General features: G+C 37.5%; 1 protein-coding gene across 3 annotated transcripts in view; it reads right to left on the reverse strand.

The window, feature by feature from the left end:
• The window catches only part of MYOCD (myocardin), a 181,468-nt gene extending 159,217 nt beyond the window's left edge, over positions 1-22,251 (reverse strand). For all 3 annotated transcript variants that reach the window (XM_088133441.1, XM_088133439.1, XM_088133442.1), the window contains exon 1: positions 22,095-22,251. In XM_088133441.1, coding sequence (XP_087989567.1) covers positions 22,095-22,236 — 142 coding nt within the window. In that variant the 5' untranslated portion in view covers positions 22,237-22,251. The remainder of the gene's footprint in view (positions 1-22,094) is intronic.
• Between the last annotated feature and the right edge of the window lie 3,272 nt (positions 22,252-25,523).

Genomic DNA, 25,523 nt, shown 5'->3' on the forward strand with positions numbered 1-25,523 from the left:
ATATATTCTGACTAGTACTAAATTTTGGATGGATTCACACAGTAAAAATCTCCTTCCTGAGCTTTTTTGGAATATTCACATTTAGTATCTTTAGTTAATTGGATTGTTTGGGTTCAACATATAATAGATTAGACATAACTTGTATCATTATTGCACTCATTCAGACAATTTTATTATACTACTTATTGATAATTGTATGTTGATTCTTTTTGTTATGTTAAATTGGTATTATGGGGTAACCTAAATCTTAAAACAGAGTACAGATTTGTCATATGGAAGATTTGGAGTTACCCTTTGTAATTAAAGCATCTTTAACTGTTGCAATCTCATTCAAGGGATGAAAGAAAGAGAGACTGTTTTAGTATTTTACAAAAAAAGTAGTGTAGGAAGTATGTAAAAGTAAAACTCTTCCAAATCATCCAAATCATGAATGAGTAATAATTTCTACAAAATCATAAAATATGCAAAGAACTTACAGGATTTCAATAGTCTACCTTAAACTATCTTACACAAAACTTTATAGAGAAATTTATGCTTGCTTTTAATGTAATTTAACAGAGCTTTATATCAAAGTACATTTATCTAATACATTCAAGTTCTTCTTGTACTTGTCCTGCCACAACCATTGATTGAATCAACTCTGAAAAGGTTGCCAGATGATCAGCTTCAACATAATTGACTTAATAGATAGTCATATCTTTCTATTAAATTATCACTCATTTTAAAATAAATGACCTAAACTATCCAACTTCTTCATAAACGTAGACTGAAGAGACAGTCCCACAGTCCACATGTTCTCCCACAAACATTTTTTCTTTACACCTAATTTATACCTACATTTGTTCCAAGACAGGTTTTGGGTTTTCACAATAAATAAATGAATGAATGAATGAATGAATGAATGAATGAATGAATGAATGAATGAATGAATATCTCCTTCTACCTTTCCTCTAAACTCCTTTAGGTATTTCAGGTATATAATCAAGTGCTGTTTCTGCAGTTATCTATCATGTCCAAAAAACTTTGCATGAATAAATTATTTCTTTGTATCACAATGCCCATAAGATGTACAAATCTCAAAGATAATATGTGTATTATTTTACTTTACATATAAGATATGAACATTCCAGACTAGATATTAAAGAGAACTACTCATGCCCTTTTCCATAAACTCCTTCTGCTTTTCAGGGGCTTCAGCTTACATATACTTGCCTAAGATTAAGTTCCAGTGAGCACTAAAAGACAATCATCAGAGCCAGCATACTTGAAATTGACCTGGTAATAACTGAAGCCTTGCTTATTGTATCTAGTACTTCCTCAGTCATTGCTTAGCGATACCTCCTTGTACATACAGAAGATATATATCTTCCTCTGAAGGAAGCATTCTGAATGGAATTTCCTCAAGGGCCCTTAGAATTGGTAGAATAAACATTAGGTCAGCTCACTAAAGTTTTACTTGCAACAATTTGAAGTGCAAGTCCACAATACCAGAGTAGCACAAGAATTCCTAGATACTTCACGATAAACAGTGAAGGCTTAAAACAACATTGGAAAGAGATTTTAATCAATATTGAAAATTGGCTTATAGCATTATATAGGGCTGTTAGATGTATATTTGGCCCATGATGTTTCTTAGTATGACAGACTAACTAGTTAACTTGTCAGTATCTGGAGTATTTAAACTCTTTCTAGTGATCTGTTGAAGAGGAATATTTCAAAGAATTGCCCTGGACTGATTGCTCGGTTCAGATTGCATGGCTATTGCTAGGCCCTGAAGCTAAAAGATAACATTTAGCCTGTTTTTCGTTATTCAGACCTTTTAGGGAGCACACACCATCTCCAAATTCTTTTGAACAACAGTTTGTCAACAGTAGCAGTAGGATTTAAACTTCATGAAGAAGGAAGATCAACATAATAGCCAAGCTTGAGCCAACACACCTAGGAAATAATGTTTGGTGTTGTCTCAATTATAAACATATAAAAAGATTACAAGAATGTTGAGAAGAGAGATCTGAGTATCCCCGAACAAGTATAGTCAAGAAAAGACACATGTAGTATTATTATGCAATCGTGAATAAAACAACAGAATTGGAGTCTTCAAGGAGCACTCATGGCTTAATGTTAAAAATCTTTGTAGTTACTGATTTATCTGACATGTCTAAGGAAAAGTATTTCAGACCATCACTTTCTGAGTCTAAAGGAAATTCCATCAATTTTAACTGATGCAAATAAAAATAAAGATGAGGATCAGACTCTATCTAGATACAACCGTGAATTGGTCCTATGGAATTGATATACTTCCCACTTTGATTATCTGAAAAACAAATGGATAAGAATTAACTACCAACATGTTCATATTGATAATATATTCAGGGAAAGCTATGGTAGATAGGCTATCCAAAAACTCAGAATCAGGAAATGGCAGCAGTGTCTTTCTCTCTCACACACACACAGACACATTAATTAAAAATTGGGCCCTTCAAACTCTTTTGCTGCTACTAAATATTATTAATCAAAATAGTTGAAAATTAAGCCGTAAAGCTTAAATATTAAAGATCAGAATATTAAATTCTAGAGGCCAAATGTAATATTCTTAAACAAATCTAAGAAGCTTATTTAAGGGCAAAATGGAAAATAACATCAGATACAAGAAATCCTTATATCCTTTTCTAGCTATGTAAAACAAATATGTAAAAATTTGCATTATTCCAGACAGAAGTGAATATGCTCCTTTCTCCAACTAAACATACACCTTTTGTTGTCCTATCTAGTAGTGGCTGTAGTCCAATAATGACAAATTAGTGTTCATGCTCTAAACCATGCCTGCACAATATATGGCCTGTCAAGTGTTCAGCCCAACAGTATTTTTTGAAAAAATAAGCTACTGCTTACAAACGTTGCCTCCAGCTGGAAGAAGCCACCACCGCCTGGGTTTTTACAGCCACTTCTGCCCTGGAGGACATGCTGCCAAGCACCTCGAGGCCTTATGGCCGCTGCCAGCTCCAACACTGCTGCAAGGCCACTAACCATCAAACAGCCAATCAGCACACTGGGTATTCCTTAATGGCCCACAAATATTTTATGGTATGAATCTGGCTCTTTCTCCTCTATGGGCTGTGCAGGCCTGCTCTACTTTAAATAATGACTCTGCAACTGGACAGCAAGAGCTAACAGTCTGTCATGCCAGAAGGCACAAATTACAACTGATTGGGAAGCTACGTTGGAGCACTGTCCAAGAGGGAAGACTGAGGGGATCATATATTGACTTCTAAGTTATGAAGGATAATTTCAACTGAACCACGGATTATAAGAGAACAATCATGTCTCTGTCACACTTGAAAGTCCCTCAGCTACTAAGAAGTAACCCAGGTGTAAAGAATACTCCTTTTTATTGGTAGAATGTGTTGTCAGGTTTGGGAAGGTAGGTCTGAGAAAGCTAACAAATCAGATGCAAAGTCTGATACACTTCTGATATTGGTTAAAGGAAACATGAAAATAGTCTTCCAAGATACATTAAAACTGCAGTTTCAATAATTCCTCAACAGTATGGATAATAGCTTTGCTGGATAAGGATTCTGTGAGTTGTGATTTAGCCTGTTTGGAGGATCTCAGCTTGAGAAAAATGGATAAAGACTAGGGGTTGGCAAGACTATACTCCTGGGCACCAAAATGCAGAGTGTATGATGAAGAAACCCCCCAGTGCCCCAAAATAACGTAAACTGTGAAATAAAGGGGGGAATCTTCTAATGTCGTTTTCCTTAGCTGCTTGAACCCAGAAGGGGTTTCTGGGTGTCAGCCCCACTAGGTAGACCAGATCATGAAATCAACTCCACAGGTTGGCTGAAACTACTTTTATTTAGGTTGGCTATAATAATAGAATCTTATAAGTCTGATTGTGTTGTGCCCCCTCCTCCATCTAATAGTTCAGTGAAGTAGGGAGGTGTCTGAGCCATTTCTGAACATTATCTGGATGTTCTGGTCTTAAAAAAAGCTTCAGCTCCTTTTGCCTAGGCAATGGAATCTGCATATCTCCATCCAGGTCATCTTCCTTACTCTCTACACTGGGGAACCTTCTGAGAATGTCAGGATGTCTAATGAAGAGGGAATTGCTCAAAACTAAACTTATCCCCTAAGATTAAACTGTGTCCCTTTCCCCTCTGTCCTATCCCTACAGCCCTCTATACTGTACTCCATACAGTTCAGTGGGATTCCCTGATTATCCATGGAGGCTTTTAGGAGATCACAGATGGCTACAGGAGGAAAGTTACTTCCCTGTACTTTCTTCTGATGGGAAACAGAGCACATGCATCTTGATCCTATTAACTTATCTGGGTACTTTTACGTATGACCCATATCAGGAAAACCAAGAAGAATACTATCAACATTAGTAAAGAACATTCATTGTGCCTAACACATTGTAGGAATTTATTCTTTTGTTAATGTGCTTAAACATTTGATGTGTTATACCATATACCTAATTATCTTTGTATGAGCAGTTCTTCTTCACTTGTTTAAACTAAGAAGCTGGACTCTACTTAGCTCAGCTCATCAACCCCAAAGGAACCACTGTTTATATCTATTCTTTCTATAGGACATTACTCTGTGGAGAAAAAACCTGATTATCTTCTTCATTAGTTCATGTTTCTCTCAGCAGTGCATCTTCAAAGAGCCACTGTTTTCTTGCAACTGGCCACTCTGAAGTTTTTATTTTCCTTTGGGAGGTCCCAGTTATTCAAAAGTTGAGCAGTTGACAGCTGCTTGGAACATACTACAAAAGGATTCATAGCCAGCAGCATTTGTATCTCTTCATCGCTTTCTTCCTAGACTGGATCAAGTCTCTGGCCGCTACTTATGGCTGCTATTCATGACATTGCTGGTGTTATTATGACCTTTTTCTCTGTTATTGCTTTATCTGATGTTTGCAGGACAGTGCATCTGGGTCATTTTTCCTTTAAGTTGGAATGGGTTTATGGCCAATGGAAGGCGCTAGAACAACAACTATGCAAGGCTATAGTCCTGTCTCCTGCACCTCCTGCTAAAAGCTGTACCCAGAGGAAGGAAATCAGTAGAAGACCCTGAAGAAATATTTTTTTCTGTATCTATTTCCTCCCTCCTTGGGCCAAGAATGAATGAGTTCCTGTCAGTGAAGTCAGATTCTGAAAATATTAATTGATGGGCATCTGTAATTAGAAATTGATTGTTCAGTGGAAATGTGACTCCTTTTCTTTTGTTTCACCTCCCCAGGAAGAAACAAGTAACTGTTTATTTCTCACCTATTGTGAAACACAAAATGAAGGATGGAAGAGTTTTGAACAGATCTGTTCTAGAAGTCCCTTGTAATTATCCTCTTTCCTTCTCAGCTCATGAGTATTACTGAAGGCTGAGTAGAGGTATGAACAGTAGAAAACTAGCCTGCTGCTTTTGAGTAACTCCTGGAATCATTCTAATAATCTTAATAATAACCAGCAATTTCAGTTTACCATGTCAAATATACAAATCCTTTGCAGTACTAAAAATTGATGACCCATTTTTATAAAATTGGCTTTGTCAGTACTAGAGTTCTGAGAACTAGAAAGAAGAATTGCCAACAAACAGCATTATCTTTATTTTTTACTAAATATAATTTCTTAGAAAAAGAAGTCAGACAATTCTTCATAAAATCTAAGGGAAAAATAAATGCTACAGATATTTTCTAAATCACCATCAAACAGAACTAATCTGGTTATTAAACAGCATAGGGAGGGTTTGACAGTCTTTTTGTTATGATGTTTTAAGTTATACTGTCTTATCCCAGCCACCTCTATAGTCTATTTTAGGTAGATTATGTATACTAGATGTTTTGAATGATTTCTGTCCTGCAAAATGGCCAGGAAGACTTAACAGCATGTGTGTTTCAATCTTTCTGGATTTCTCCTTTATATTTGATAGACATATTATCAATATTTTTGGCTGAAAATTCTGAATGATTTAATTTCTCAATAATTTCTATTTATTGCTCCTGACTGCAGCAATAAAACCATTAAATGCCTTCTGTGGTGGGGACATCTGATACTGAAGGATCCAACTCTCCTAGCTTGCTTATACTGCTTACACTGGTAGAACAAAAAGGATGTTGAAGCAACATTATTCATTTTTTTCTCCTCTCCAGATACATACATGTTTTATACATTCTGCCCTCCCCCCCTTGTTTCAATGGGAAGGAGCTGAACTATTCCAGTTTTAGCACTAGCACAGATCTAGAGGATCACTATGGAGCCACCTGTCCCAACATACAACATTTTTCTAAGTTGGAGATCTGATATAAGATTTAAGGGCTGTGGACACTTCCAGGATAAAATCTTTTGTTACCCTTGGGGGAGGGGAGACACCCCCCAAAATAACAAAACTTCCAATGCAAACCTGAGAATAAATGTAACAAGATTAAGAAAAAACTGCATAATTTTATATACAATGTATATGATGATGAACCTGGGTAGTGGCAGATAAGAAGATTTATTTCTCCATCAACTCTGAATCCTCAGAAAACCCCCGAGTAGACTAGGATAGATTCTCGGTTTCAAAAATTAGGAAGGTGGTCTGTTCTAGGTGAGATTTTATATCTTTTTTATTACACTGAAATAATATATGTGTGGTCTGACGTCTTCCTTGGTTCAAAGATATTACCCAAGACACATATGGCTTCAGTAATGAGGAGAGCCTTTTCTCAGCTTTGTATGGTTATCATTTTTCCTGGACTGGAATAGCCTGGCTATAGTTATCCAATGTCCATGTTCTAATAACCTCACAATTATTTTATTATAATATGCTCTATATAGGACTGTCTTTAGAGCTAGTTCAGAAGCTGCAGCTGGTACAGAAAGTCAAAGTGTTACACAGAACAGCTAAATGAGAAAATATGGAACTGATCCTCCAGTGACCACCTGTGAGTAGCCAGATCCACTTCAAGATCTTGATACTAGCATTTGAAGCACTAAATGAATTAGAGATCAAGAACTTAAAACAATGACTCCCCAAATACCAACTGATCCACATACTGAGTCTGGCCAGGATCCTGTGTTTGGTCCCACCTTATGAAGTGATCCAAAAATACTGTCTTAGTAGTGATGCCTCCACTATGGAATTCAGTCCTGGAAGAACTGTAGATGGCCACAACTCCATCAAATTTTAGATAGCAATTAGAATCACATCTGTTCACCTGTGATGCTATCTATTATTGCTTTGGGCATTATACTGGGCCCTCTTAAGGAGGAGGAACATCACATTCTAATAAAAACCTATTATGAATTACCATGGTTTGTTTCTTTTAACATGCTGCATGATAATCTGCAATAGACACACACTGACACTGACCATGTTTGTGGGAAATATTCCCTTAAAATGCATGTGTCTAAGTAGATAACATAACGCCATCTGAGAAAATATATATAAATAATTCAGATGACTCTGAAAAAATCATCCACCAGAAGAATTTATTTCATGTCCAAGTTCCCCTCTCTTGAGAACTGACACTCCATTTTTTAAGCAAAATTGGTTGAATAATGAATTTTGCAGAACTTGAATTACAGAGGCCAGTCTTCCTATGAATAATATCTGCTAGGACACACAGTTAGAATGTTAAAAACGCTAAATGGCTTAACTTCCATCAGAACCACAACTTCTATATGTTCAGTAAGAAGACACAGATTTTTACTGTGTAGATGTGTTGAAATAAAATGGAGAACAGCAAGGTTCAAATTCCCATTTAATTGTTAAGCTCCTTGTGTTATTTTAGGCCTGTCATTGCTGTGTCTCTCAGAATAACCTCTCATACAGGGTTGTTGTAAGGATCAAATGGTGAGGCAAGGGAGAAAAGAAAACATTATTCCCACACAGAAAGAAGATAGAGGACAGTGACCCCAATTCAAGGCCTACCACTGAGTATTCCAAGCAACACTGTAAAATAACTATCAGAAGCTTTTCAAGCAGTCTTTTTCATTTGTCCATTACACTGGCATAGCCAATTATTTAGGAGATTTCCAACACACATATCATATGGACTATTTATATGCCGAGGATGATATATTGCTGAGCCACTTTGCTCATGCGAGGACTCACCCAATCTGAATATCAATTAAAAGAGTCTTACTGTTTCCTACAAAACATCAGGCATTCTACAGTGTGCACTAAGTATATAGTGAACATATGGACATGATAATATTATTCAGACTATTGTGGCTGCTACAAATCAATGGAAATGTAAATCATAGATGTGACTTTGCATTGATAGCTAAATTCCATGCAACTTTAGACTAAATAACTGAAACACAATGACTAAACATATATTAAACCTGGATAAAGACATTTTTCTATAATAGATGAAGGATTGTCAATCTTCTCTTTGCTGTCTCTCCAAATGCAAAGCCAAACATATTGGCTCTGAGGGAAAATCCTTCTTAGCCTTTATGGCACAATAAATTCAAACATGGTTAAGCAAATGAATGCTACCTCACAATAGCTAAACAATACCTTATTTGATACCTGCTTATCAATACACACATACACATGTATCTGCATGTGTGTGCATGAACAAACACAGAATAATGCTTAAATGGGTACAGAATATTTTTGATGACACTTGTTCATATATTTATTGCACATATCTAATATATGTGAAATAAATATATAAATATATCTAATATATCTATTATGTAATACATCAGATAACAGGTGATGAAGACAACAGTTCTGCTGCCCCAGCTGTCTCAGAATGGATATCTGGCAGCCTGAACATCTTGGAGACAATTTTGGGGTATCAAAGGCTGTTGAATGTATAGCCTGCTGTAGTCCACAAATAGATATCCCATTACCCAAAAAGCAAGTAAACACCAATAAAGTACAAAAAGGCTCACCGATATCTGTAAATGTTCATCAAGTAAACACCAGGTGCAAGAAGAAACCAACAGAAGAACTTGGGCAATATTCATAGCCAAAAGCTCCTCACTCTCCCTTTCATTTTCAGAGAAAACATGCTATTTTAAACAGAAGCACTTGCTTTAAAGGAATAGTGTTGTAGATATCATCCAAAGATTTGCTCGCCAGCTCTTGTAATTTTATTGCTAACCTCAGAGTTTTGAAAGTATACTCTGAAAAATATCTAATTCAATTTTGGCAAATTGAGTCCTGATGCACGCAGCAAAGATCCTAGGCCACTGTGATCTACAAAGACGCCTGACAAGAATGAAACGGACTGGAAGTACGCATTATGCTGAACTCTAATGTGATTCTTAGCACAATTCAGTTATGGTGCTACTCTCTATTGGCTAGAAGGCTACAGTGTTGGTGGAAGCCATGGATTGCTGATAGAACACAGTTTTACATACTGGCAGAACATGTGACTTCTGCTCTGCCATCCTTATCTGCTTGGATGAAGTGGGGCACAGTTGCAGTTACTGCAATTTCTATGCATTAGCCACTCTCTACATTCTGCTCCCAGCTTTTCACTGCTTGGCAACTTGAAGCTTCCCCTTTCTAGGTAAATTCAGGTACTGAGTGCTCCCTGCAGCTATCCTGCACAAGGAGACAGGAGGTGTGATGTTTTGTACCTTCTCTTGCAGAATAAGCAGCAATTTGAATGCCTGTGTGGAGTCCTTGGGGTTCTCTGAGGTTGTTTTCTTGCAAACGTTTTGTAACCCAGCTAGGTTACATCTTCAGTGCTAGAAGCACTGAAGATGTTATCTAGCCGGGTAATGAAACATCTGCAAGAAAACAACCAACCTCAGAGAACCCCAAGGACTCCACAGTTCAACCCTGAGCTACACATATTCTCTTCTATTGAATGCCTGTGTAGATGGATGCCTGGGAGTGTACGGATTGACTGTAGTGATATTCTTCTGCTGTTCCACAAGTGCTGATGGATTGGGGACATTAATATCAGTTGCATGTTACATTGGTTCATTTATGAAACGTATTTGTACGCTGCTGTGGAAGAGCAAGCTGTGGAGGAACAATTGCAGGCATCTGGGCTGCCTCCCTCCCCTCCTATCTGAGCCTCCTCCCCAGCATCAGCCCAGCAGAGTTGCCAATAAAGCTGCAACCTTGAAACAGGGGTGGGGGAGGAGCTGTGTGTGTTTTGCAGCAGCAACAAACAGAGAAAGCAGCCAAATAAAAGAAGGTGTTTTTCTTCACAGGGACTGGAGGGTCCAGAGGAAAAAGAAGAGGCACAGCCAGGTCGAGCCAAGCCAAGCCCAACGTTGGGAAGGTGCAAGTGTTTTATGTGCTTCCTATTTATAAAGAAAAAGAAGAAATCCCAGAGAGAGAGAGAGGATTTAAATACAGACCAGGGCCTGTAAGAGTAAAACACTGTTGTATACTAGTAATAGTAGTATTATAATAGTAATAGTATACCAGTAATAGTATAATATAGCACAGAAGCAGAAGTAATAATATAGAATGTAGTATAATAATAGTAGTAAAATATAGAGAAAATTGTATGGTGTCATTAGTAATAGAAATAGAGTGTAGGATAAGATAATGGGCATCGAAAAAACTTGCACATATACTGTATGTTTGTATATTTCACTTTGTATCTTGGATAGTTTTTTTCAAAATAAAACATCTCCCCAACCCTTATAGAGAGATATAAAAATCCAAGTGTCTAGGGTCCAAGGCTTTTGGTGGATCTTTTGAGTCTGAGTCAATCAAATCGGGTATGGTTTAAAAAGAACCCGTGATAGCCACCACAATAAAAAAGACTCTATCCCAAGTGGTAGAAAGAACTGTAAAACTGTGGTTGTTGCTTTGTTTCGCCAGTCTTCAAAAGACACATCCGGAGAAGGGAAAGTTTTCTTGGCATGGATGAGAGGAAAAGGACCAAGGGACTTCATCTGTTGGGGCCCGTGTTAACTGCAGTCTGGACAGAGCTTCAGGCCATCTCCATGGCCAAACTGGAAAAAGGGGTTGAAAGAGGAGAGGAATTTCTTAAGCTGGTTTCATTTCCAGCCGGTCTGCTCATGGGAGACGAGAAGGTGAAGGCTGCAGTGCAGAAAGGCCTAAGAGAGTATTCCAGACCATCAGATATTTTAAAAAATAAAAATAAATAAAAAACCTGGATCTGTTTTCATTCATTATTTTCCTGGATGTACAGTTAGCATAAATTCCTTGAAAATATTCAGTAGCATTTTTTCAAATAGCTTCCTCTTTCCTTTGCCTACAAATTGTATTAGTGGACTCCACTCAGTGTCACTATTCTTTCCCACCCCACCCCACCCCATGAAGTCTGTTCTGGGAGATCTTGCAAATATACTCCCAAAGCAATCTGTGATATCACAATTTGTCTGCCTTAAGTCCTTTCTGCATAGAAACCTTTGTATTTTATTTTCATGGCTGTTGGACTAGGAATTTACATTTATTTCAGATGGGAATACTGAAGTCTAAAAATAGGAAGAAAAATTATGCAGAAGAAAGCACTTGGAACATAATGAACCTTTGCTTTTCTGATACCTTTCACTTGTTAATCAGGTCACTACACACACTTCATTACATTAATTTATTAAAATCAGAACACTTGGAAAGTTAAGGAGTAGGAAATTATTTAGAACATCACCCATCTTTGCATCCTGAAGCAGAAAAGCTGCCTTTGAACCATACTTCTACTCTTCAAAATTGAAAAGAATATACACATATTTTTTGTATTTGATATCTGCCTCAAATTCTCCCCAAGCTTCATTTTTATTGTGTTTGTATGTAAACAGATCAGATTAACAATCAACACTTTATGATATGTAGAAGTCTAAACAGAATGATGGATAGGGACTTGAAACAACTGTTGCCAACTTGCCATCTTCCAAAAGCATGCTGGCTTGCAATACTGGAAGCTATCATCCCAAAACATCAGCTATGGGGCAGGCTGAATGGGACCTTCCCTGCTGCCCCCTAAATTGAATACTCTGTCTGCAAACTTCACCAAACCATTTGAAAATGATTTACTCTCATGGGTCATTTTCTGGCAAACAACTTGTAAACTATCCACACCACCCCCTTTCTGGCGTTCTAGCCTGCAGGACAATCTGTCAGAGTATAGGCTTATAGAGTGGACATGTCCCTAATGCTGGATATTTGCTGTTGGCTTCTTTCCTGGGATGCACTCCAAATCCACACAAACAATTTTGAATTATCCACAGACTGGTGTAGGCAAGGCCCATGAGGCTACAGTTACCCTATCGAAGGGATTTCAGAGCATAACTGTTTAATTAAAAAAAAAAAAAAGGAACTGCTTCCCAGATGATTTTTGATCTAACACTTTCTAATTTCTGAGCACGGCATATAAAAGTAACAGGAATTGCTGAATGGCACATTCAGCCTGAAAAGACCTTCTTTTCTGATCCAGAGTGTTACTGTATCACGTGTGCCCTCCTGGTTCCACTTCAAGGTTAAGTTTCCTTGGATTTTAGCTCAGCTCTTAATGACTACATGGACGTCTCCATGCACTTTTCTGGCAACAGAATGTCAGTGGATTGTCACTGCCTTCTTCCAAGACATTTTTTCAACTTCCAAGACATTTTTTCAACTTCCCAGTCTAGCCTGCAGCCAATCTACATCCTCCCACTCCAGTAACTGCTGTCTATTAGTTTACACTTCTTTGATTACCATTCCCATTTATCAGAAAGAACCTACCTCTTACTGATTTTTAGTAATCAATGAAAGCAGAAGCTTTGCTTTCACTTTTTATTCAGTTCAATTCATTCAATTCACCTTTATATGAATTTTACCTTTTAAAAGGTTCTGGTGCCATATTAAGAATGTAATCAATCACTTTAAAATGGAAAGGACAGGCATTTTGGCTGCAGCAGTTTCATTTTGAGCAGATCCTCACTGTGCTTTTTCCAACAGTCTCAGATCTGAGTGACGCTTTATTTGGCCGCTTTTCTCCAAATCCATTTGTTTCTAAGCACTGCTCAGTTATTATGAGCCAGCATCCAGTGTCAAGTCACTATCAGGGCCCTCGTGAGCTGCAGTACGCACATAGAAGCATGGTTAAGGAATGACCTTATAAACCGCCCTTTGGCGGCACAGATATTTCATAACTAATTGCCTTGTACTGATCACAGATATCAGCCATATCTTCCAAAAGGCTAGTTAAGGCTATATATGGTCAGAAGATGACAGGGCCAGAATATTTGTTTTGTTCTGCTAAAATCAGATAACTTTGTACCCATCTCTTACTCCAGTGGATTGGAGCTAGATTACTCGGCAGAAGGTTGATTTCCTACAGAATTAAAAACTCACGCATCCTCATCATTGCTTGTGTCCACGATCATAGCCAAAAAAGATGTATAAGGAAGAATTGAAAGAAAGCACCAATAAACTCACTTTTGTTTCAAGTAACAAATGCTAATTAAGGCCTATGTGTGCAAATTCACCATAGCCACAGACCTATTGTACAGCTTTCAACAAACATATGTCTTTATATTTGAGAATTCAAATCTCTATAGAACTCTACTTTCATTCTTAAGACACAAAATAAAAAGTTTCCACACATGTTCACTGAGGTTATTGGGCCATATTGTGTTATCCCAGGGTGATTTCCAATTCTGCTTGAAAGATGCATGTACGAAATCAAGGCATTTAGACAAATTCCAATGTCAACCCATCTCTCTCATTACCCCACGACTTCCCTGCCTGTTCCATATGGAGTCCACTATCTAGCCTCCCCACTTTCATTTCTAACTTTCATTTCTCCTTTCCTCTTCTTACATCTATTTAAACCATTTGTGTTTTAGTTAATTTGCTCAAGCAGTTAACAATAACAACAAAGGGTAACAGACAATCAAATAAAATAAAACAGCAAAGTGGCCTGCAATAATTATGCCTGCTGATTAAGGTATGAAATTTCTTTAACTGATCCATACCAGACAGATTAAGAAACCCTCAGAAGTATATCTTCTAAAACCCTAACCCTAAAACTGTACTAAAGAGAGCCAAGGAAGTCTCATTTGGAACAGTAACTGACAGTCTTACTCTACTGTCCAAAGATGTTGCTTTCTCAACAAACTCAAAGAACTACCATTTATTCCAAAAGACAAGACAAATCGTAAGGAAGAAGGCAGTGTCTCACTACACAGTCCACTCAGAGGTAAGTCAACAGGATTTACTCCTGGTGTGTGTAGAATTGTGCTCTTAAGTATGCTAGTCCTGGACATTCAAGCTTTTCTAAGCTTTCAGAACTTTGTCAAAAAACCAGAAGGACATCTGATCAGCTCGCTTTGCTATAGGGGAGCTGTCCATAGCAGAACTGTATGTGCCACTATACGTTATACATCCTAGCACCTGGCTGGCGCTTTCTATTTTGATAGCAAAATTCTAAAGAGATGCCAGAGGAAGCCAAATACTAGGGAACCACTAGGAGGGATTAAAAACAATGGATGAATAAAGGACTAAATAAATAAATAAAGGAAGCCAAGTACTAAATAATTTCTAAATAAAGGAAGCCAAGTACTAAGGAATCACTAGATTTTGTCATTTGAAAGGACTAAAAACAATGGATAAAGTTTGAATACTGATGAGAGAGAGAATTTATCCACACATATCTGGCTAGGTCTATGTGATAGGAATCTAGTCTTTGCATTCTATTAGGCCATTCAGACTCTGTTCTGAAACTGGTAATTTCGGAAGCAAAATGCATGATGAATCAATTTTCACAATGCATTTTAATTGCAGAAACTGGATACACTTTATGAGAAACTAATTTAATATTTTTGCTCTGTCTGACTGCTGCTTCTGCATCTGTCAGGTACCAGCACTTAAAATAGAAATTTGGTAATACCAGAGTATCTAATTTGCTAACACAGGAAACTTTTGGAAACATTCACAGTAGTGCAAAAAACTGACAATTTCACCCTTCACCCTCATAAACTTTTAGCTGGTGATTTACGTTTGGGCTCCTTAAATCAATTGGTCCCAACTGCACTGTTGAAAATTTATAGCAAAATAGATTGGACAACATTGTTCATACCTTTGAAGGTGAGTTATCTGCTTAACTGAAAGGGTGAGCCCAAAAATCCAACTGTTCTATAACCTCACTCTAGTTTAATTGAAGCAAAACCTTAACAATGCAAAATAACTTTTATTGAATGGGACAAGAGTTATGCAAGTTAAATATTATTTTGTAGCTTTTTTGTACAAAATAGCTTAAGGAAGAGAACTGTGTGATCTTTTCTCCCCAAAATATCTCTTTATTGATTTTTATCAATACTGCATGAAATCACCACATTAGGCTTTCCCCATCAAGGCAATCCAACACACAAGTCTTGTTTTATTAATTCTTTTAATGTAATTATATAATCTATTTTTAATGCTGTGCCAGAGGCTTGCCAGACTAATTGTATTTTGACATTTGATATAACTCTAATTTTGGCCCAGCTTGCGAGATTTGCAATTGTTAAGACTGCGAAAAGAATGTAACCCATTTTTAGGAGCAACGCTAAACTCTCTGATCAGGAGCAAAGTCTCATGTCAGGGTCTGCTGGGACAAAATGGAACAGCAGGCAAATAAAGAGCAAAGTTGTTGTATGCTTAAATTCAACAGGCAGTGACAAAAAAGATGTTTTGTGCATTTCTCATGCCTTGGCTTCTCTCTGTACAAGGCAAAGCATCAATGAAGGTGGGCAAGTATGGAGAGATTGTATAATGAATGCAATGGTAAGAATGGGCCAATTTAAGATTTCTATCAGATAAAGAGCCCCGAAAATAGACATCGAGTCAACAATATAGGAGCCCAGATTACACCTGTGGCAATCAATACACCTATAATATAAACTCAGGGAATGAAAAGTGAGGACAAGCAAAAGATCAGAGGAAGCCATTTTATACCAGGTCAGTCTATTGGTCCATATAGCCTTGTATTGCCCATTCTGACCAGTAACAGCGTCAAAGGCAGAATCTTTCCCATATTTTAACTGAAGGCACCATGGATTGTGCGCGCTTGAGACTGCTTATGAAAGAGTGAACCTGAAAAACAATGTTGTTTTGCTGCCTGAGGTGGAGAGCCAAAGGACATCTTCTGTGCTGCATAATACCCTAGAACAGTGAAGTAATTTTGGTATCTGACCCTGAAAAGCATCTCTCTCATTAACAGCTAATAAGAATACAATAATACATTAAATATCTACAGTATAAATGATGCATTTCCATATCACCCACACATTTTGTTTATTTTTATTTATATGTCACATTTATATAGCTGTCCATCTCACACATAGCAACTCTGGGTGGTTACCTGAGGCAGTAAACATGCACTACCCAATGGGAGTATAGGCTCTACTTGACCTATGTTTTATCATCACACACTTGCACATCCATTTATGCATAAAACTCTTTCCTTTAAGGGTCTAGGTTCAGCCTGGGAACTTGCGAACGCTAAAGAATCTATGCATGTACAAAATGCCTTTGCTTCATCGTTGAAACCATGCACAAAGTTAGAATCAGAGCAAAAAAAAAAAATCTTTTAGGTCAGAGAACATGATTTCAATGTATGTTTAATTTTACAAATTAAGCGCTTGGCCTAGTGGTATAAAGAGAATGGAGTTATTTCCATAACGATCAACAGATCTAACAGCTTGCTTGTGTGTTCTTGCAAACTGGTCTTCAATTGCAAACAGATGGGTATTACTCTCCAGCCCACAATAACCTCAGCAATAATGCTGCATTTCACTTGAAAACACCTTCAGGAATTCTGGCCACTGCTGTGTGATGACAATCATGTTTACAGGATGTGCGCATCCAGCAGGAAGGGATTTGTCTTTTGTGCTGTTATGATTGTTCTTGCTTTATTAGCATCCTTATTAGTAACCACAACTCCTTCTAAAAGCTGCCTTGGCAGCTTAAAAGCACAGTTAGCTAGCACTACAACATGAACAAGACGGTTCAGTACATGGAGAGCGGCTTCATTTGTCATACTCCTATAAAGTATTTTAAGAGGAAAAAAAAAGTTGTTGTAACTGGAGACAATCCTAAGTCTCAGGATTTCATGGCTGTCACAACTACATAACTATTATAGCCCTTCACAGCTCCTAGCATGGATGAGCTATAAAGGAATCGTTCTCTGGTAGTGTTCCTGAAGCCATGGAACAGAGATCAGCAGTTGACTCCAGTTTATGAGGTAGATGTTAAAGAATATCATATAAGAAGAAACAGATCAGTTCTTTTGCTGTCCTCCTCTGACTGTTTATGTACAGGAGGATTTAACCAGATGACTGGATTGAGCCATTGTAAAAGTCAGCAGGAAACACCTGACATGTTTATGTATTGGCCCATACAAATAACAAAATTGAGTTCAGATGTAATGAAAATTATGGTTTAAATTACCTACATAAGTCTTGGGCTTATACATTCCCCTTTTCTATATTCTCTTTATCATGAGATTTCACTTCCATTTTTATTCAACCACAGATTAGCATTATAGCCAATCCCTAAACTGTAGTTAACGTACGACTTTTTAAAAGAAGCCGGTTTCATCAATCACAGCTTGAAGTTGACTTTATTTCAATACACCACAGTTTGTCCCATTTTGGTAATAGCATTTTTAGTTAGGCTGTGGTTAGTTAAAATGAAAATAAACATTCATAATCATGTTTTAGGAGATACATTACTGCTAAACCCAAGACTCATTTATTTGCTGTTAACCCATCATTTAACATTATGTTTGAATAAGGCTGATAAAACAAAATACCCTGTTGTACAAACTGGAAAACATTTGTAGATTTGTAACATTTGTAGATAAAATTACATGTAAGTGTGCTGCTTGGAAGCCTTGGCTAATAAAACTGACCTCTGCTTTTCCAGGTTTAAATTTATACTGAAGTAAAATAAAATTAAATGAAGTTTTTATTTAATAACTTTCCATCAGATTAAAACTTATAATTTGACAGGAACTTTTGGAGGTGTTGTGGGGTACCAATGGCTCTGAATTGCAGATTATAAATTTTTGATCTACATAAACATTCATAAACTACATACAGTATATTGGAATTATTGACATGGCAAAGATATATCTGGCAGAATCTTATGCACATATGAAATCTGTTTTTAAAAAATGTAAATTAGTGCTGAATTGGTGTGGAACACAGTTGTGCTTGGAAAATGTGATACAGAACGACTGTTCTTTCTGAAGACCAATTTTCCTCAAATAGTAAATTACACTACCAAGGACAGTATTAATTAGAAATATTCAGTATCTTGATCCTATTTTAAAATTCAGTCTCTGCAAATTGGTCAAAATAACCTTTCAGAGTTGGATGCAAAATTTCTGTTGCATGCTACAAAGCAAATGAAAATACAGGATTTAACAAAGTAAGTTCATGAGAGACATGAATTTTTTAAAAACCACTCTGAGAAGATGCTTCACAGGCAAGATGCTACCTGCGCTCTGAACAACATAGTTAGAATTAGACTTTGGGATCAGATTGGGCTGACAGGATGCAAGACCATATTTAACTGATTGTATTGGAATCTTAAAGGTGATATATTCTGTAGAGCTCTTATATGGAGATAATAATTACCTAGTGGCCACACAAACAATTTATTTGTGCTTTGTTATGCTTCCATGCAGGTTAAATGAATTTTGGAATTCTTGAATGTTGTAGAAACATTGTCCCGTGGAAAAAACATGCCATGAATTACTTGATTTGAAATCTTGCCAGCCTGTATATGCTGCTATCGCAACATTAAATGACTTTTACTTAGGGTGAAAGTTCTTATGATAAATCATGGAAAAACTGACTTGTGCTATCTTTAGTCACCGTGCTGATTCGCTCTCACAAGTCATTCACAGCTCTAAAAATACAGTTTATATCACCACATTCCTGGAATTCTTTTAGTTCTTACATTCTGATTTAAGTGGCATTAAAGACCCAGCTGCAGAGTTCAAGGCTATGGGACATCTCATCAGAGATTAGCTGTCACCTGAATTCAATACTCTGTTCAGAATATTTATTTGATCAGTCCTCCAAAGCTAATACAATGTATCTTCCTGTATATATATCTAATGCCTAGTTATATGGAATCCAAGGCTAAAATTATCTTGGAACAAGATAATAAGAAACACACTCTGACTGCACAATAAGAAGAAGCACACTCCAACTGCAAGGAAGATTTACACTGGGACACACACATGCAATAGAAGGTGCTGACCTAGGAAATCAGCGTTGTGGGATTCTAATAAGATCAGGTCCCTGGGCACGCTGAGAATTATAGATTGCTGCTGTGCTGGACAACTGCATTGCCATTTTTTAATTGATTACCTTATAATACAAAGATATCAGCAAGTGCAATATATGCTCTCTGGATTTAATTACAAGTTTCCTTAATACTTCATAGTTTAAGCAGAACTAAATGCTTTCTTAATTCCTTTGATAAGGACCACAAGGTACATTATGTTCTTTATCCCAACTGGCAGCTCAACAAAGCTGAGCAATAAAAAGCTTCATTTGTGTAATAAATTGTGCTACAATCTAGTATTTAGGCATAAGGTCCTTGAAAACATGTAACCTTTTCTGCACATTTCACTAAACTCAAACCAGATGAACATTTATAATTCCTCATCTTTCATTCAAGTGGCTCAGAGCATCTGTAGTTGGGAGGGATTTGTCTCACAAAAGAAGGCTCTTTTGTCTCACCAAAACTGTGCTAGGTGGGTTAATCTGCAAAGCTCTAGATCGGTCATTATGGTACTGGCATGGGATGAGACTACCCATAGGAAGCAACTATGCCCGTCCTTCCATAAAGTAAGACAAAAACTATATATGTCAAGACATACATTCCATTGAGTTCAGTTGCTTTTACAACTGAGTAGGTATATCTAGAATTGCAACTGAAATGACATATATCCAAAGTTGGATTTCCTATATCCTTGCTCACTGTAACCACTATAAACTCCTTATTCCCTTTAAGCCTCTATTTTTAAAAATATATATATGTGTACACCCAGAACATATCTTTGAAATGTTTAGGGGATTATAAAAACCTAATAGACTGGATATTAACTCAGGTGAACAACTCTGGCCAAGGGTAATTGAAGCTGTAACCCAGCACACCTAGAAGGTACATCTGAAGGCCATCTGTTGAAGCAAACGTTCCCTCTTACCTTTAATAAGATCCTGTGGGAGCCTCTGAATTATACTGTATACATTTAGCAACAAATAGTTGATGCTTTAGGTGTTATTTTATATATTTTTAAAAGATTATTTATTAGATTTTTATCCCACTTTTATTTTTGTTCAGCTCAAGGCAGCATATATACCTAATGCTCTCACCTCTTATTTTTCCCCACAACAACCCTGTGAGGTGGTTTCAGCTGAGAGAGAGTGACAGGCCCAAAGTCACCCAGCTGGCTTTCATGTGTAAAGGAGGACTACAACTCACAGTATCCTGGTTTCCGGTGTATCACCTTAGCCACTACAGCAAACTGGTTCTCAATCAATTATGCTCTACTGTACTTGCTAATAACCCAAATCAATTAAGGATATTTAAGCCAACAAATTAAAATAATCAAACAAGAATGGCAAAAAGACAGTTGCTGCAATAAGGAACTAGAAAGATAAAGTGAAATCAATAGAAAGGGAAGATGACAAAAACAAAAAGAGAGAAATCAACAAACAGCTGCTACCAAAGGCCAAGCTTTTACCAACAACAAAGAGTAAAGGAATATTTGGCCCACTTGGGTGCCCCTCAACACAACTCCCAAAAGACAGGAGCCACAACGTTTCCATGACCAGTATCTCTCTTGTCAATCTGGGAGTGAATCCTTCAACTTTGAGCAGAAAAAAATTAAGAAAAATATACCAGAGTGAGTGGTCCTTGTAGAAATCCTAACCCAGTTAGATTAAAAGCCAGCATCATGATACTGAGCCTAGAAACAAATAAGTACAAAATGCAAACCTATCAGAAACAGACGTGTATCTTTGCCGCTTGGCAGCAGGATGCTGATCAACTGACACATTTATCTACATTTATGCTTCTTCTCTATATGAGTAGCCCCATGTAAACAGTAATCTAGTCTGAAGATTATTAATGTACATATTACCGTGGCCAGAAGGGCTATCTTCTCCAGGAACAGAAAGCTTATGCTCGTAAAAAGAGCTTCAAGCCATCTCCAGCACCTGATCACCCAGAAACCGCACTAACTCAAGGAGCAGCCGCAAGCTACAAACTTGAATTTTAAAGAGGAATTCAATCCCATTCGGCACAGCATGTAACTCTGGGTTGGCTGGTGCCCCATCTAGTAATAAGTCATTCTTATCTAGATTACAATTCAGCTTATTTTCCTACATCCGCTCCCCTCTTGCTGTCAAACATCAGGTTCAAGTTTTCTGTTGTTCCCTAGGAGTTAAAATGAGACAGAATACTGACTCCTCTGATTTAGTCTCCAGATAACATCAGCCAATGGTTTGCTGTAGAATACAAAAAGGATAGCATCCCACAGCATAATGGCCAAGGGATTGAACAGTTAATGCACCAAACCACATTCTAAAGCCTCTCCTTTCAGATCGCTGGATCCATCTAAATAGTCAGTATGATGCCATTGAAGCTCTAGCACTGTGAAGCACATCCTAGGACACCATGGATTGAAATTACTGAATACTGAGAAGTCCAGGAGAATTAGTAGAAACACATTCCTCTTTGCCCATTACTCCTGGGTAGATCATTCATTAGAGCCAGAATAAGTTATGGGTTGTTCAGGACAATTTCCATAATGAGTGGCACTGACTGTGCTCACTGAGGCTTATGGAAATGGTATGGTAAACTTCTGAGGGTGGGGATAAAGTTACATATCACTGCAGAGTGATCCATGAAAAAGATGAATATAACAGAAGTAGAAACAGAAGTAAATCATCATCATCCTTAATTTGAGGCAAGGCAACATTATCCAAGGTTGTTTTTGTTCATTGCTCCAACCCTCTTCCCAGAATCCTTACCCATGCTATTTTTTATTATCAAGGAATCTCACTATCAACATTCCCTAAAGTAGCAGGATACTTCCCCATGTTTGTGTGTAAAGACTTGGCCGCCATAGTTATGGCTAACCTCTCCCTTTTTCTCCAGCATTTTAGTAAAGAACTTACCATTCTTCCTCTCAGCAAACGTAGGGACCTGGATACTAGAGTCTCTTACTTCACTGAAACCACTGTCTTTGTAAAGCACTCCTGCATTTCCACCAACCACATTTTTCTGGGCTGAAGGCTCCTGCTTAATCACCGAATTCATCACCAGGCCTGAGGAGATATGGTCAGACTCCTGTTCCTCTGCTTTGAAAGTTCAGTGCTTCCCAAAAGCCAACAAAAAACTGTAAAAGAAAATTAATAAATTACAAGACATGGCACTGGAGAAGGAAAAGAATGTAAGAAAAATTATGGTAGGGATGTAGTAACTACTGCTTATTCTCTTGTCTTGAAACATGGAAGTTACCCATGACAAAGACTTCACTTGCATCTTAATTTGCTTCAGTAGAACAGTGAATATTAACTGAATAGGCTCCTGCTTCCTCTACTTACCTTTGGGAGTTACCAAAACACACAGTCTTGGTTTTGGTGTGAAAGGAGCTTCCTAATAATCAAATGTTACTGTAACTAAGAATTTACAACTGAAAGACATCTCAACTTATCCCTGACACTTTTACTAAACCTTATTGGATATAATAGAAGTAGCTGTAATAATAGTAATAGACCTATAGCAGCTAGTCTGAGACAAAGTACTGTAGTATTATCCAAGGCACTGTTCTTCACTATTCCATCTCTTTTCCCCGTAAACCCTACCTAAATTCCTGCATGGATTTGAGACCCAGGTCAGCAGAATATCTTTCTCAGTCCATTATATACAGGTACAAAATTCTGGTTCATCAATACTGAGTACAGAGCTTTTAGGGACATAATGTTAAGATATTACCCTTCTAATGTCACTCAGAATGTCTCACTAAAATTACAGTATAAAAATAAAAGCCAAAAAATAATACAGAAGTAGTAGTCGTAGATATAGCAATATTTAAATAAAACACTTCTCAGGCAAAAGTTAACTTGAACAGAAAAAAATTCACCAACCAGTAATAGTTTCTTTGCTAACAAATTGTGTATCTTTGATAACAAGGAGAGTATTTTAGAATGTATTTCATGACAAAGAAAGCAAAGTATTCTACAACTTTAGAGCAATCACTAAAAAAGCTTCACACTAAACCCAGGTTCCATCTTAGACAACACAGTGAAGAGGCAGTTCATGTATGTTTGCTGTCCTGTACATCAGGCCTCACTCAGTTCATGATAGTTTAAACTTTACCTACAGATTATTAATTTATTATATTTCTGTTTTAACCTTTGTAAATCACAGGAAGGAAGGAAGGAAGGAAGGAAGGAAGGAAGGAAGGAAGGAAGGAAGGAAGGAAGGAAGGAAGGAAGGAAGGAAGGAAGGAAGGAAGGAAGGAAGGAAGGAAGGAAGGAAGGAAGGAAGGAAGGAAGGAAGGAAGGAAAATTGTTCAAACATCCCCTTGGTTCACTCTTGGCAAAAAAAATCCTATTCTGGTATACAGCCTATATTCTTAAGTGTTGTCAAATAACAAACTCATATATTGGTAGTAAAGTATTCTACTTTAGAGTAAGACATCTTACTAAAAAAAAAGGGGGGGGAATCCAGGAAAAAAGATAACACCTCTCCTATTTTATAATAGTTAAAGAACCCAAACCATTTGTTTTGTTTTTTCTAGCCATTATAAATACCTCTGGACTGATCTGATTCACTGATAGAGGGGATCAACAGTAGGCTTGATCTCTGCCCTTTTCATATGACACTGACATTTCTGCACCTCCATGGTTACCTTGTTACATTCATGTAAAGCCTGCCCAAAATCAAAAACATATTGATGATTATTAGATTTCACTGTGTGACAACACTGATGTCCTAGATCATCATCTCTATTTTGTTCTGTTCAGACACAAAAGCAGGGTATACCTATACTTGCTGAGGTAAAGGAAGGGAAGCCTTTTTTTGCAGCGGGGGGGTCATCAGTGGCGAAGAGTGTCTGGTTCTACATAGCAGTACTCCTTTAATAACAGTCCCCAGCTCTGCAGGGCCATTTATGCATATTATTGTGAATTCCCTGATTAAGATTTCCATGACTATAGTTTTGGCACGCAGTGTATCCAAAAGCATGGAAATCCATCTACAGCTGCATCCACAACAACCAAAATCCTCTTTCTCTTTCTGTAATTAATAAGCAGCAAAGAACAAGCAATAACTGTTTATTCTTGAGTTTTTAAATATTCATCTTTCTGAGCATTTTGGAGCTCTTGATGTGATGTATCTTTCCAAGAGAAAGTCGGTGATGACAGGACAATCCGGGAAACTGCCTCTGTGTCCCCATTCCCCCCCCCCCCGCAAAAAATAATGAATGTTTCTGTGGTTGAACATTAAATCTTTGATGAATTAGGCCAGGGCTTTGGTGACGTCTCTGCTGAACTGATATGACAGTTTTATATGGATTATGATTATTTATGTTTGTGAAAAATCGCGAACTAGAGCCAGAAAGTTACTGTCGAAGCTTGGAGACCACCAGCATCGGCGCTCCTCATGAAGGCCTTTTATATTAGGAAAGTAAGATCATTCCGAGATTTCAACCATGTGTAACTTTTTCATTTTCACTAACTGTAGCACAGGGTCCTTCACTGAATGTCTGGAGGTCAGGATGTGCCCTTAGAGACGCCTGCTCTCACAGCACACTCAAGTTGGGTTTTTCTCCGCCCCCCCTTTCTCTCCCCATGTCAGATTTGGCCTGAAAACATTCCACCCTGTTCCCTCACTTCAGCTTGAACTTAACATATTTACAAAGCTTAAGCATTCTTGCTAGCCTCCAAAAGCATCTCCCATCCTACCCTGCTGCCAACATATAAATTGCAAGACTATACACAGAACAGGACGTGTCCTGTCTCTTCTCTGCCTATAAATATTAAGTCCCATAAAGTCTTCTTACAGTGGTAGCTTTACATGGGCTCTTGCAAGCAAGTTGAAATCTACTGAGTAAAAGTGGCAGACAACTCTCTTCCAGGGTTTCTGATCCTGCTCAATACCAAGGCGTACAGAGAGGCTATAAACATTTGAAATACTGCAAGAAAAGAAAGGTATTTTCAGTAAGAGCTCAAAATGACAGTGTTGCCGTAAGAAAGGCAACCCCATTAGAATACTGGCATGGTACCCTAAACAGTGTCGTAAAATAAATAAATTTCACCATGACATGGAAATATGTAACCATCTTGCAGATATTTGAAATGAAAGCCAAGATTGCTTTACAGATATTTAGCAGTTATGATGCAAACCTAAGTCACAAAGAAAAGCATTAGAACATTGAAGAGGGGCAATCCTGCAACAAGTTATTTTCTTGTTTGGTGTCCTCACCCAGAATATCCCACCCCATCCCATTCCTCCACCCACCTAGTTTTCCTTCATTCAACCTTCTATGGGCACTTCAGGCAATGTGTTTTTGTACCAAGCTGAACAAGTAAGTACCAGTG

The sequence above is a fragment of the Python bivittatus genome, unplaced genomic scaffold (genome assembly GCF_059951505.1).
Source record: "Python bivittatus isolate LINGU-HERP-01145 unplaced genomic scaffold, Pbiv_v1 ctg000080_np1212, whole genome shotgun sequence".
Lineage (NCBI taxonomy): Eukaryota > Metazoa > Chordata > Lepidosauria > Squamata > Pythonidae > Python > Python bivittatus.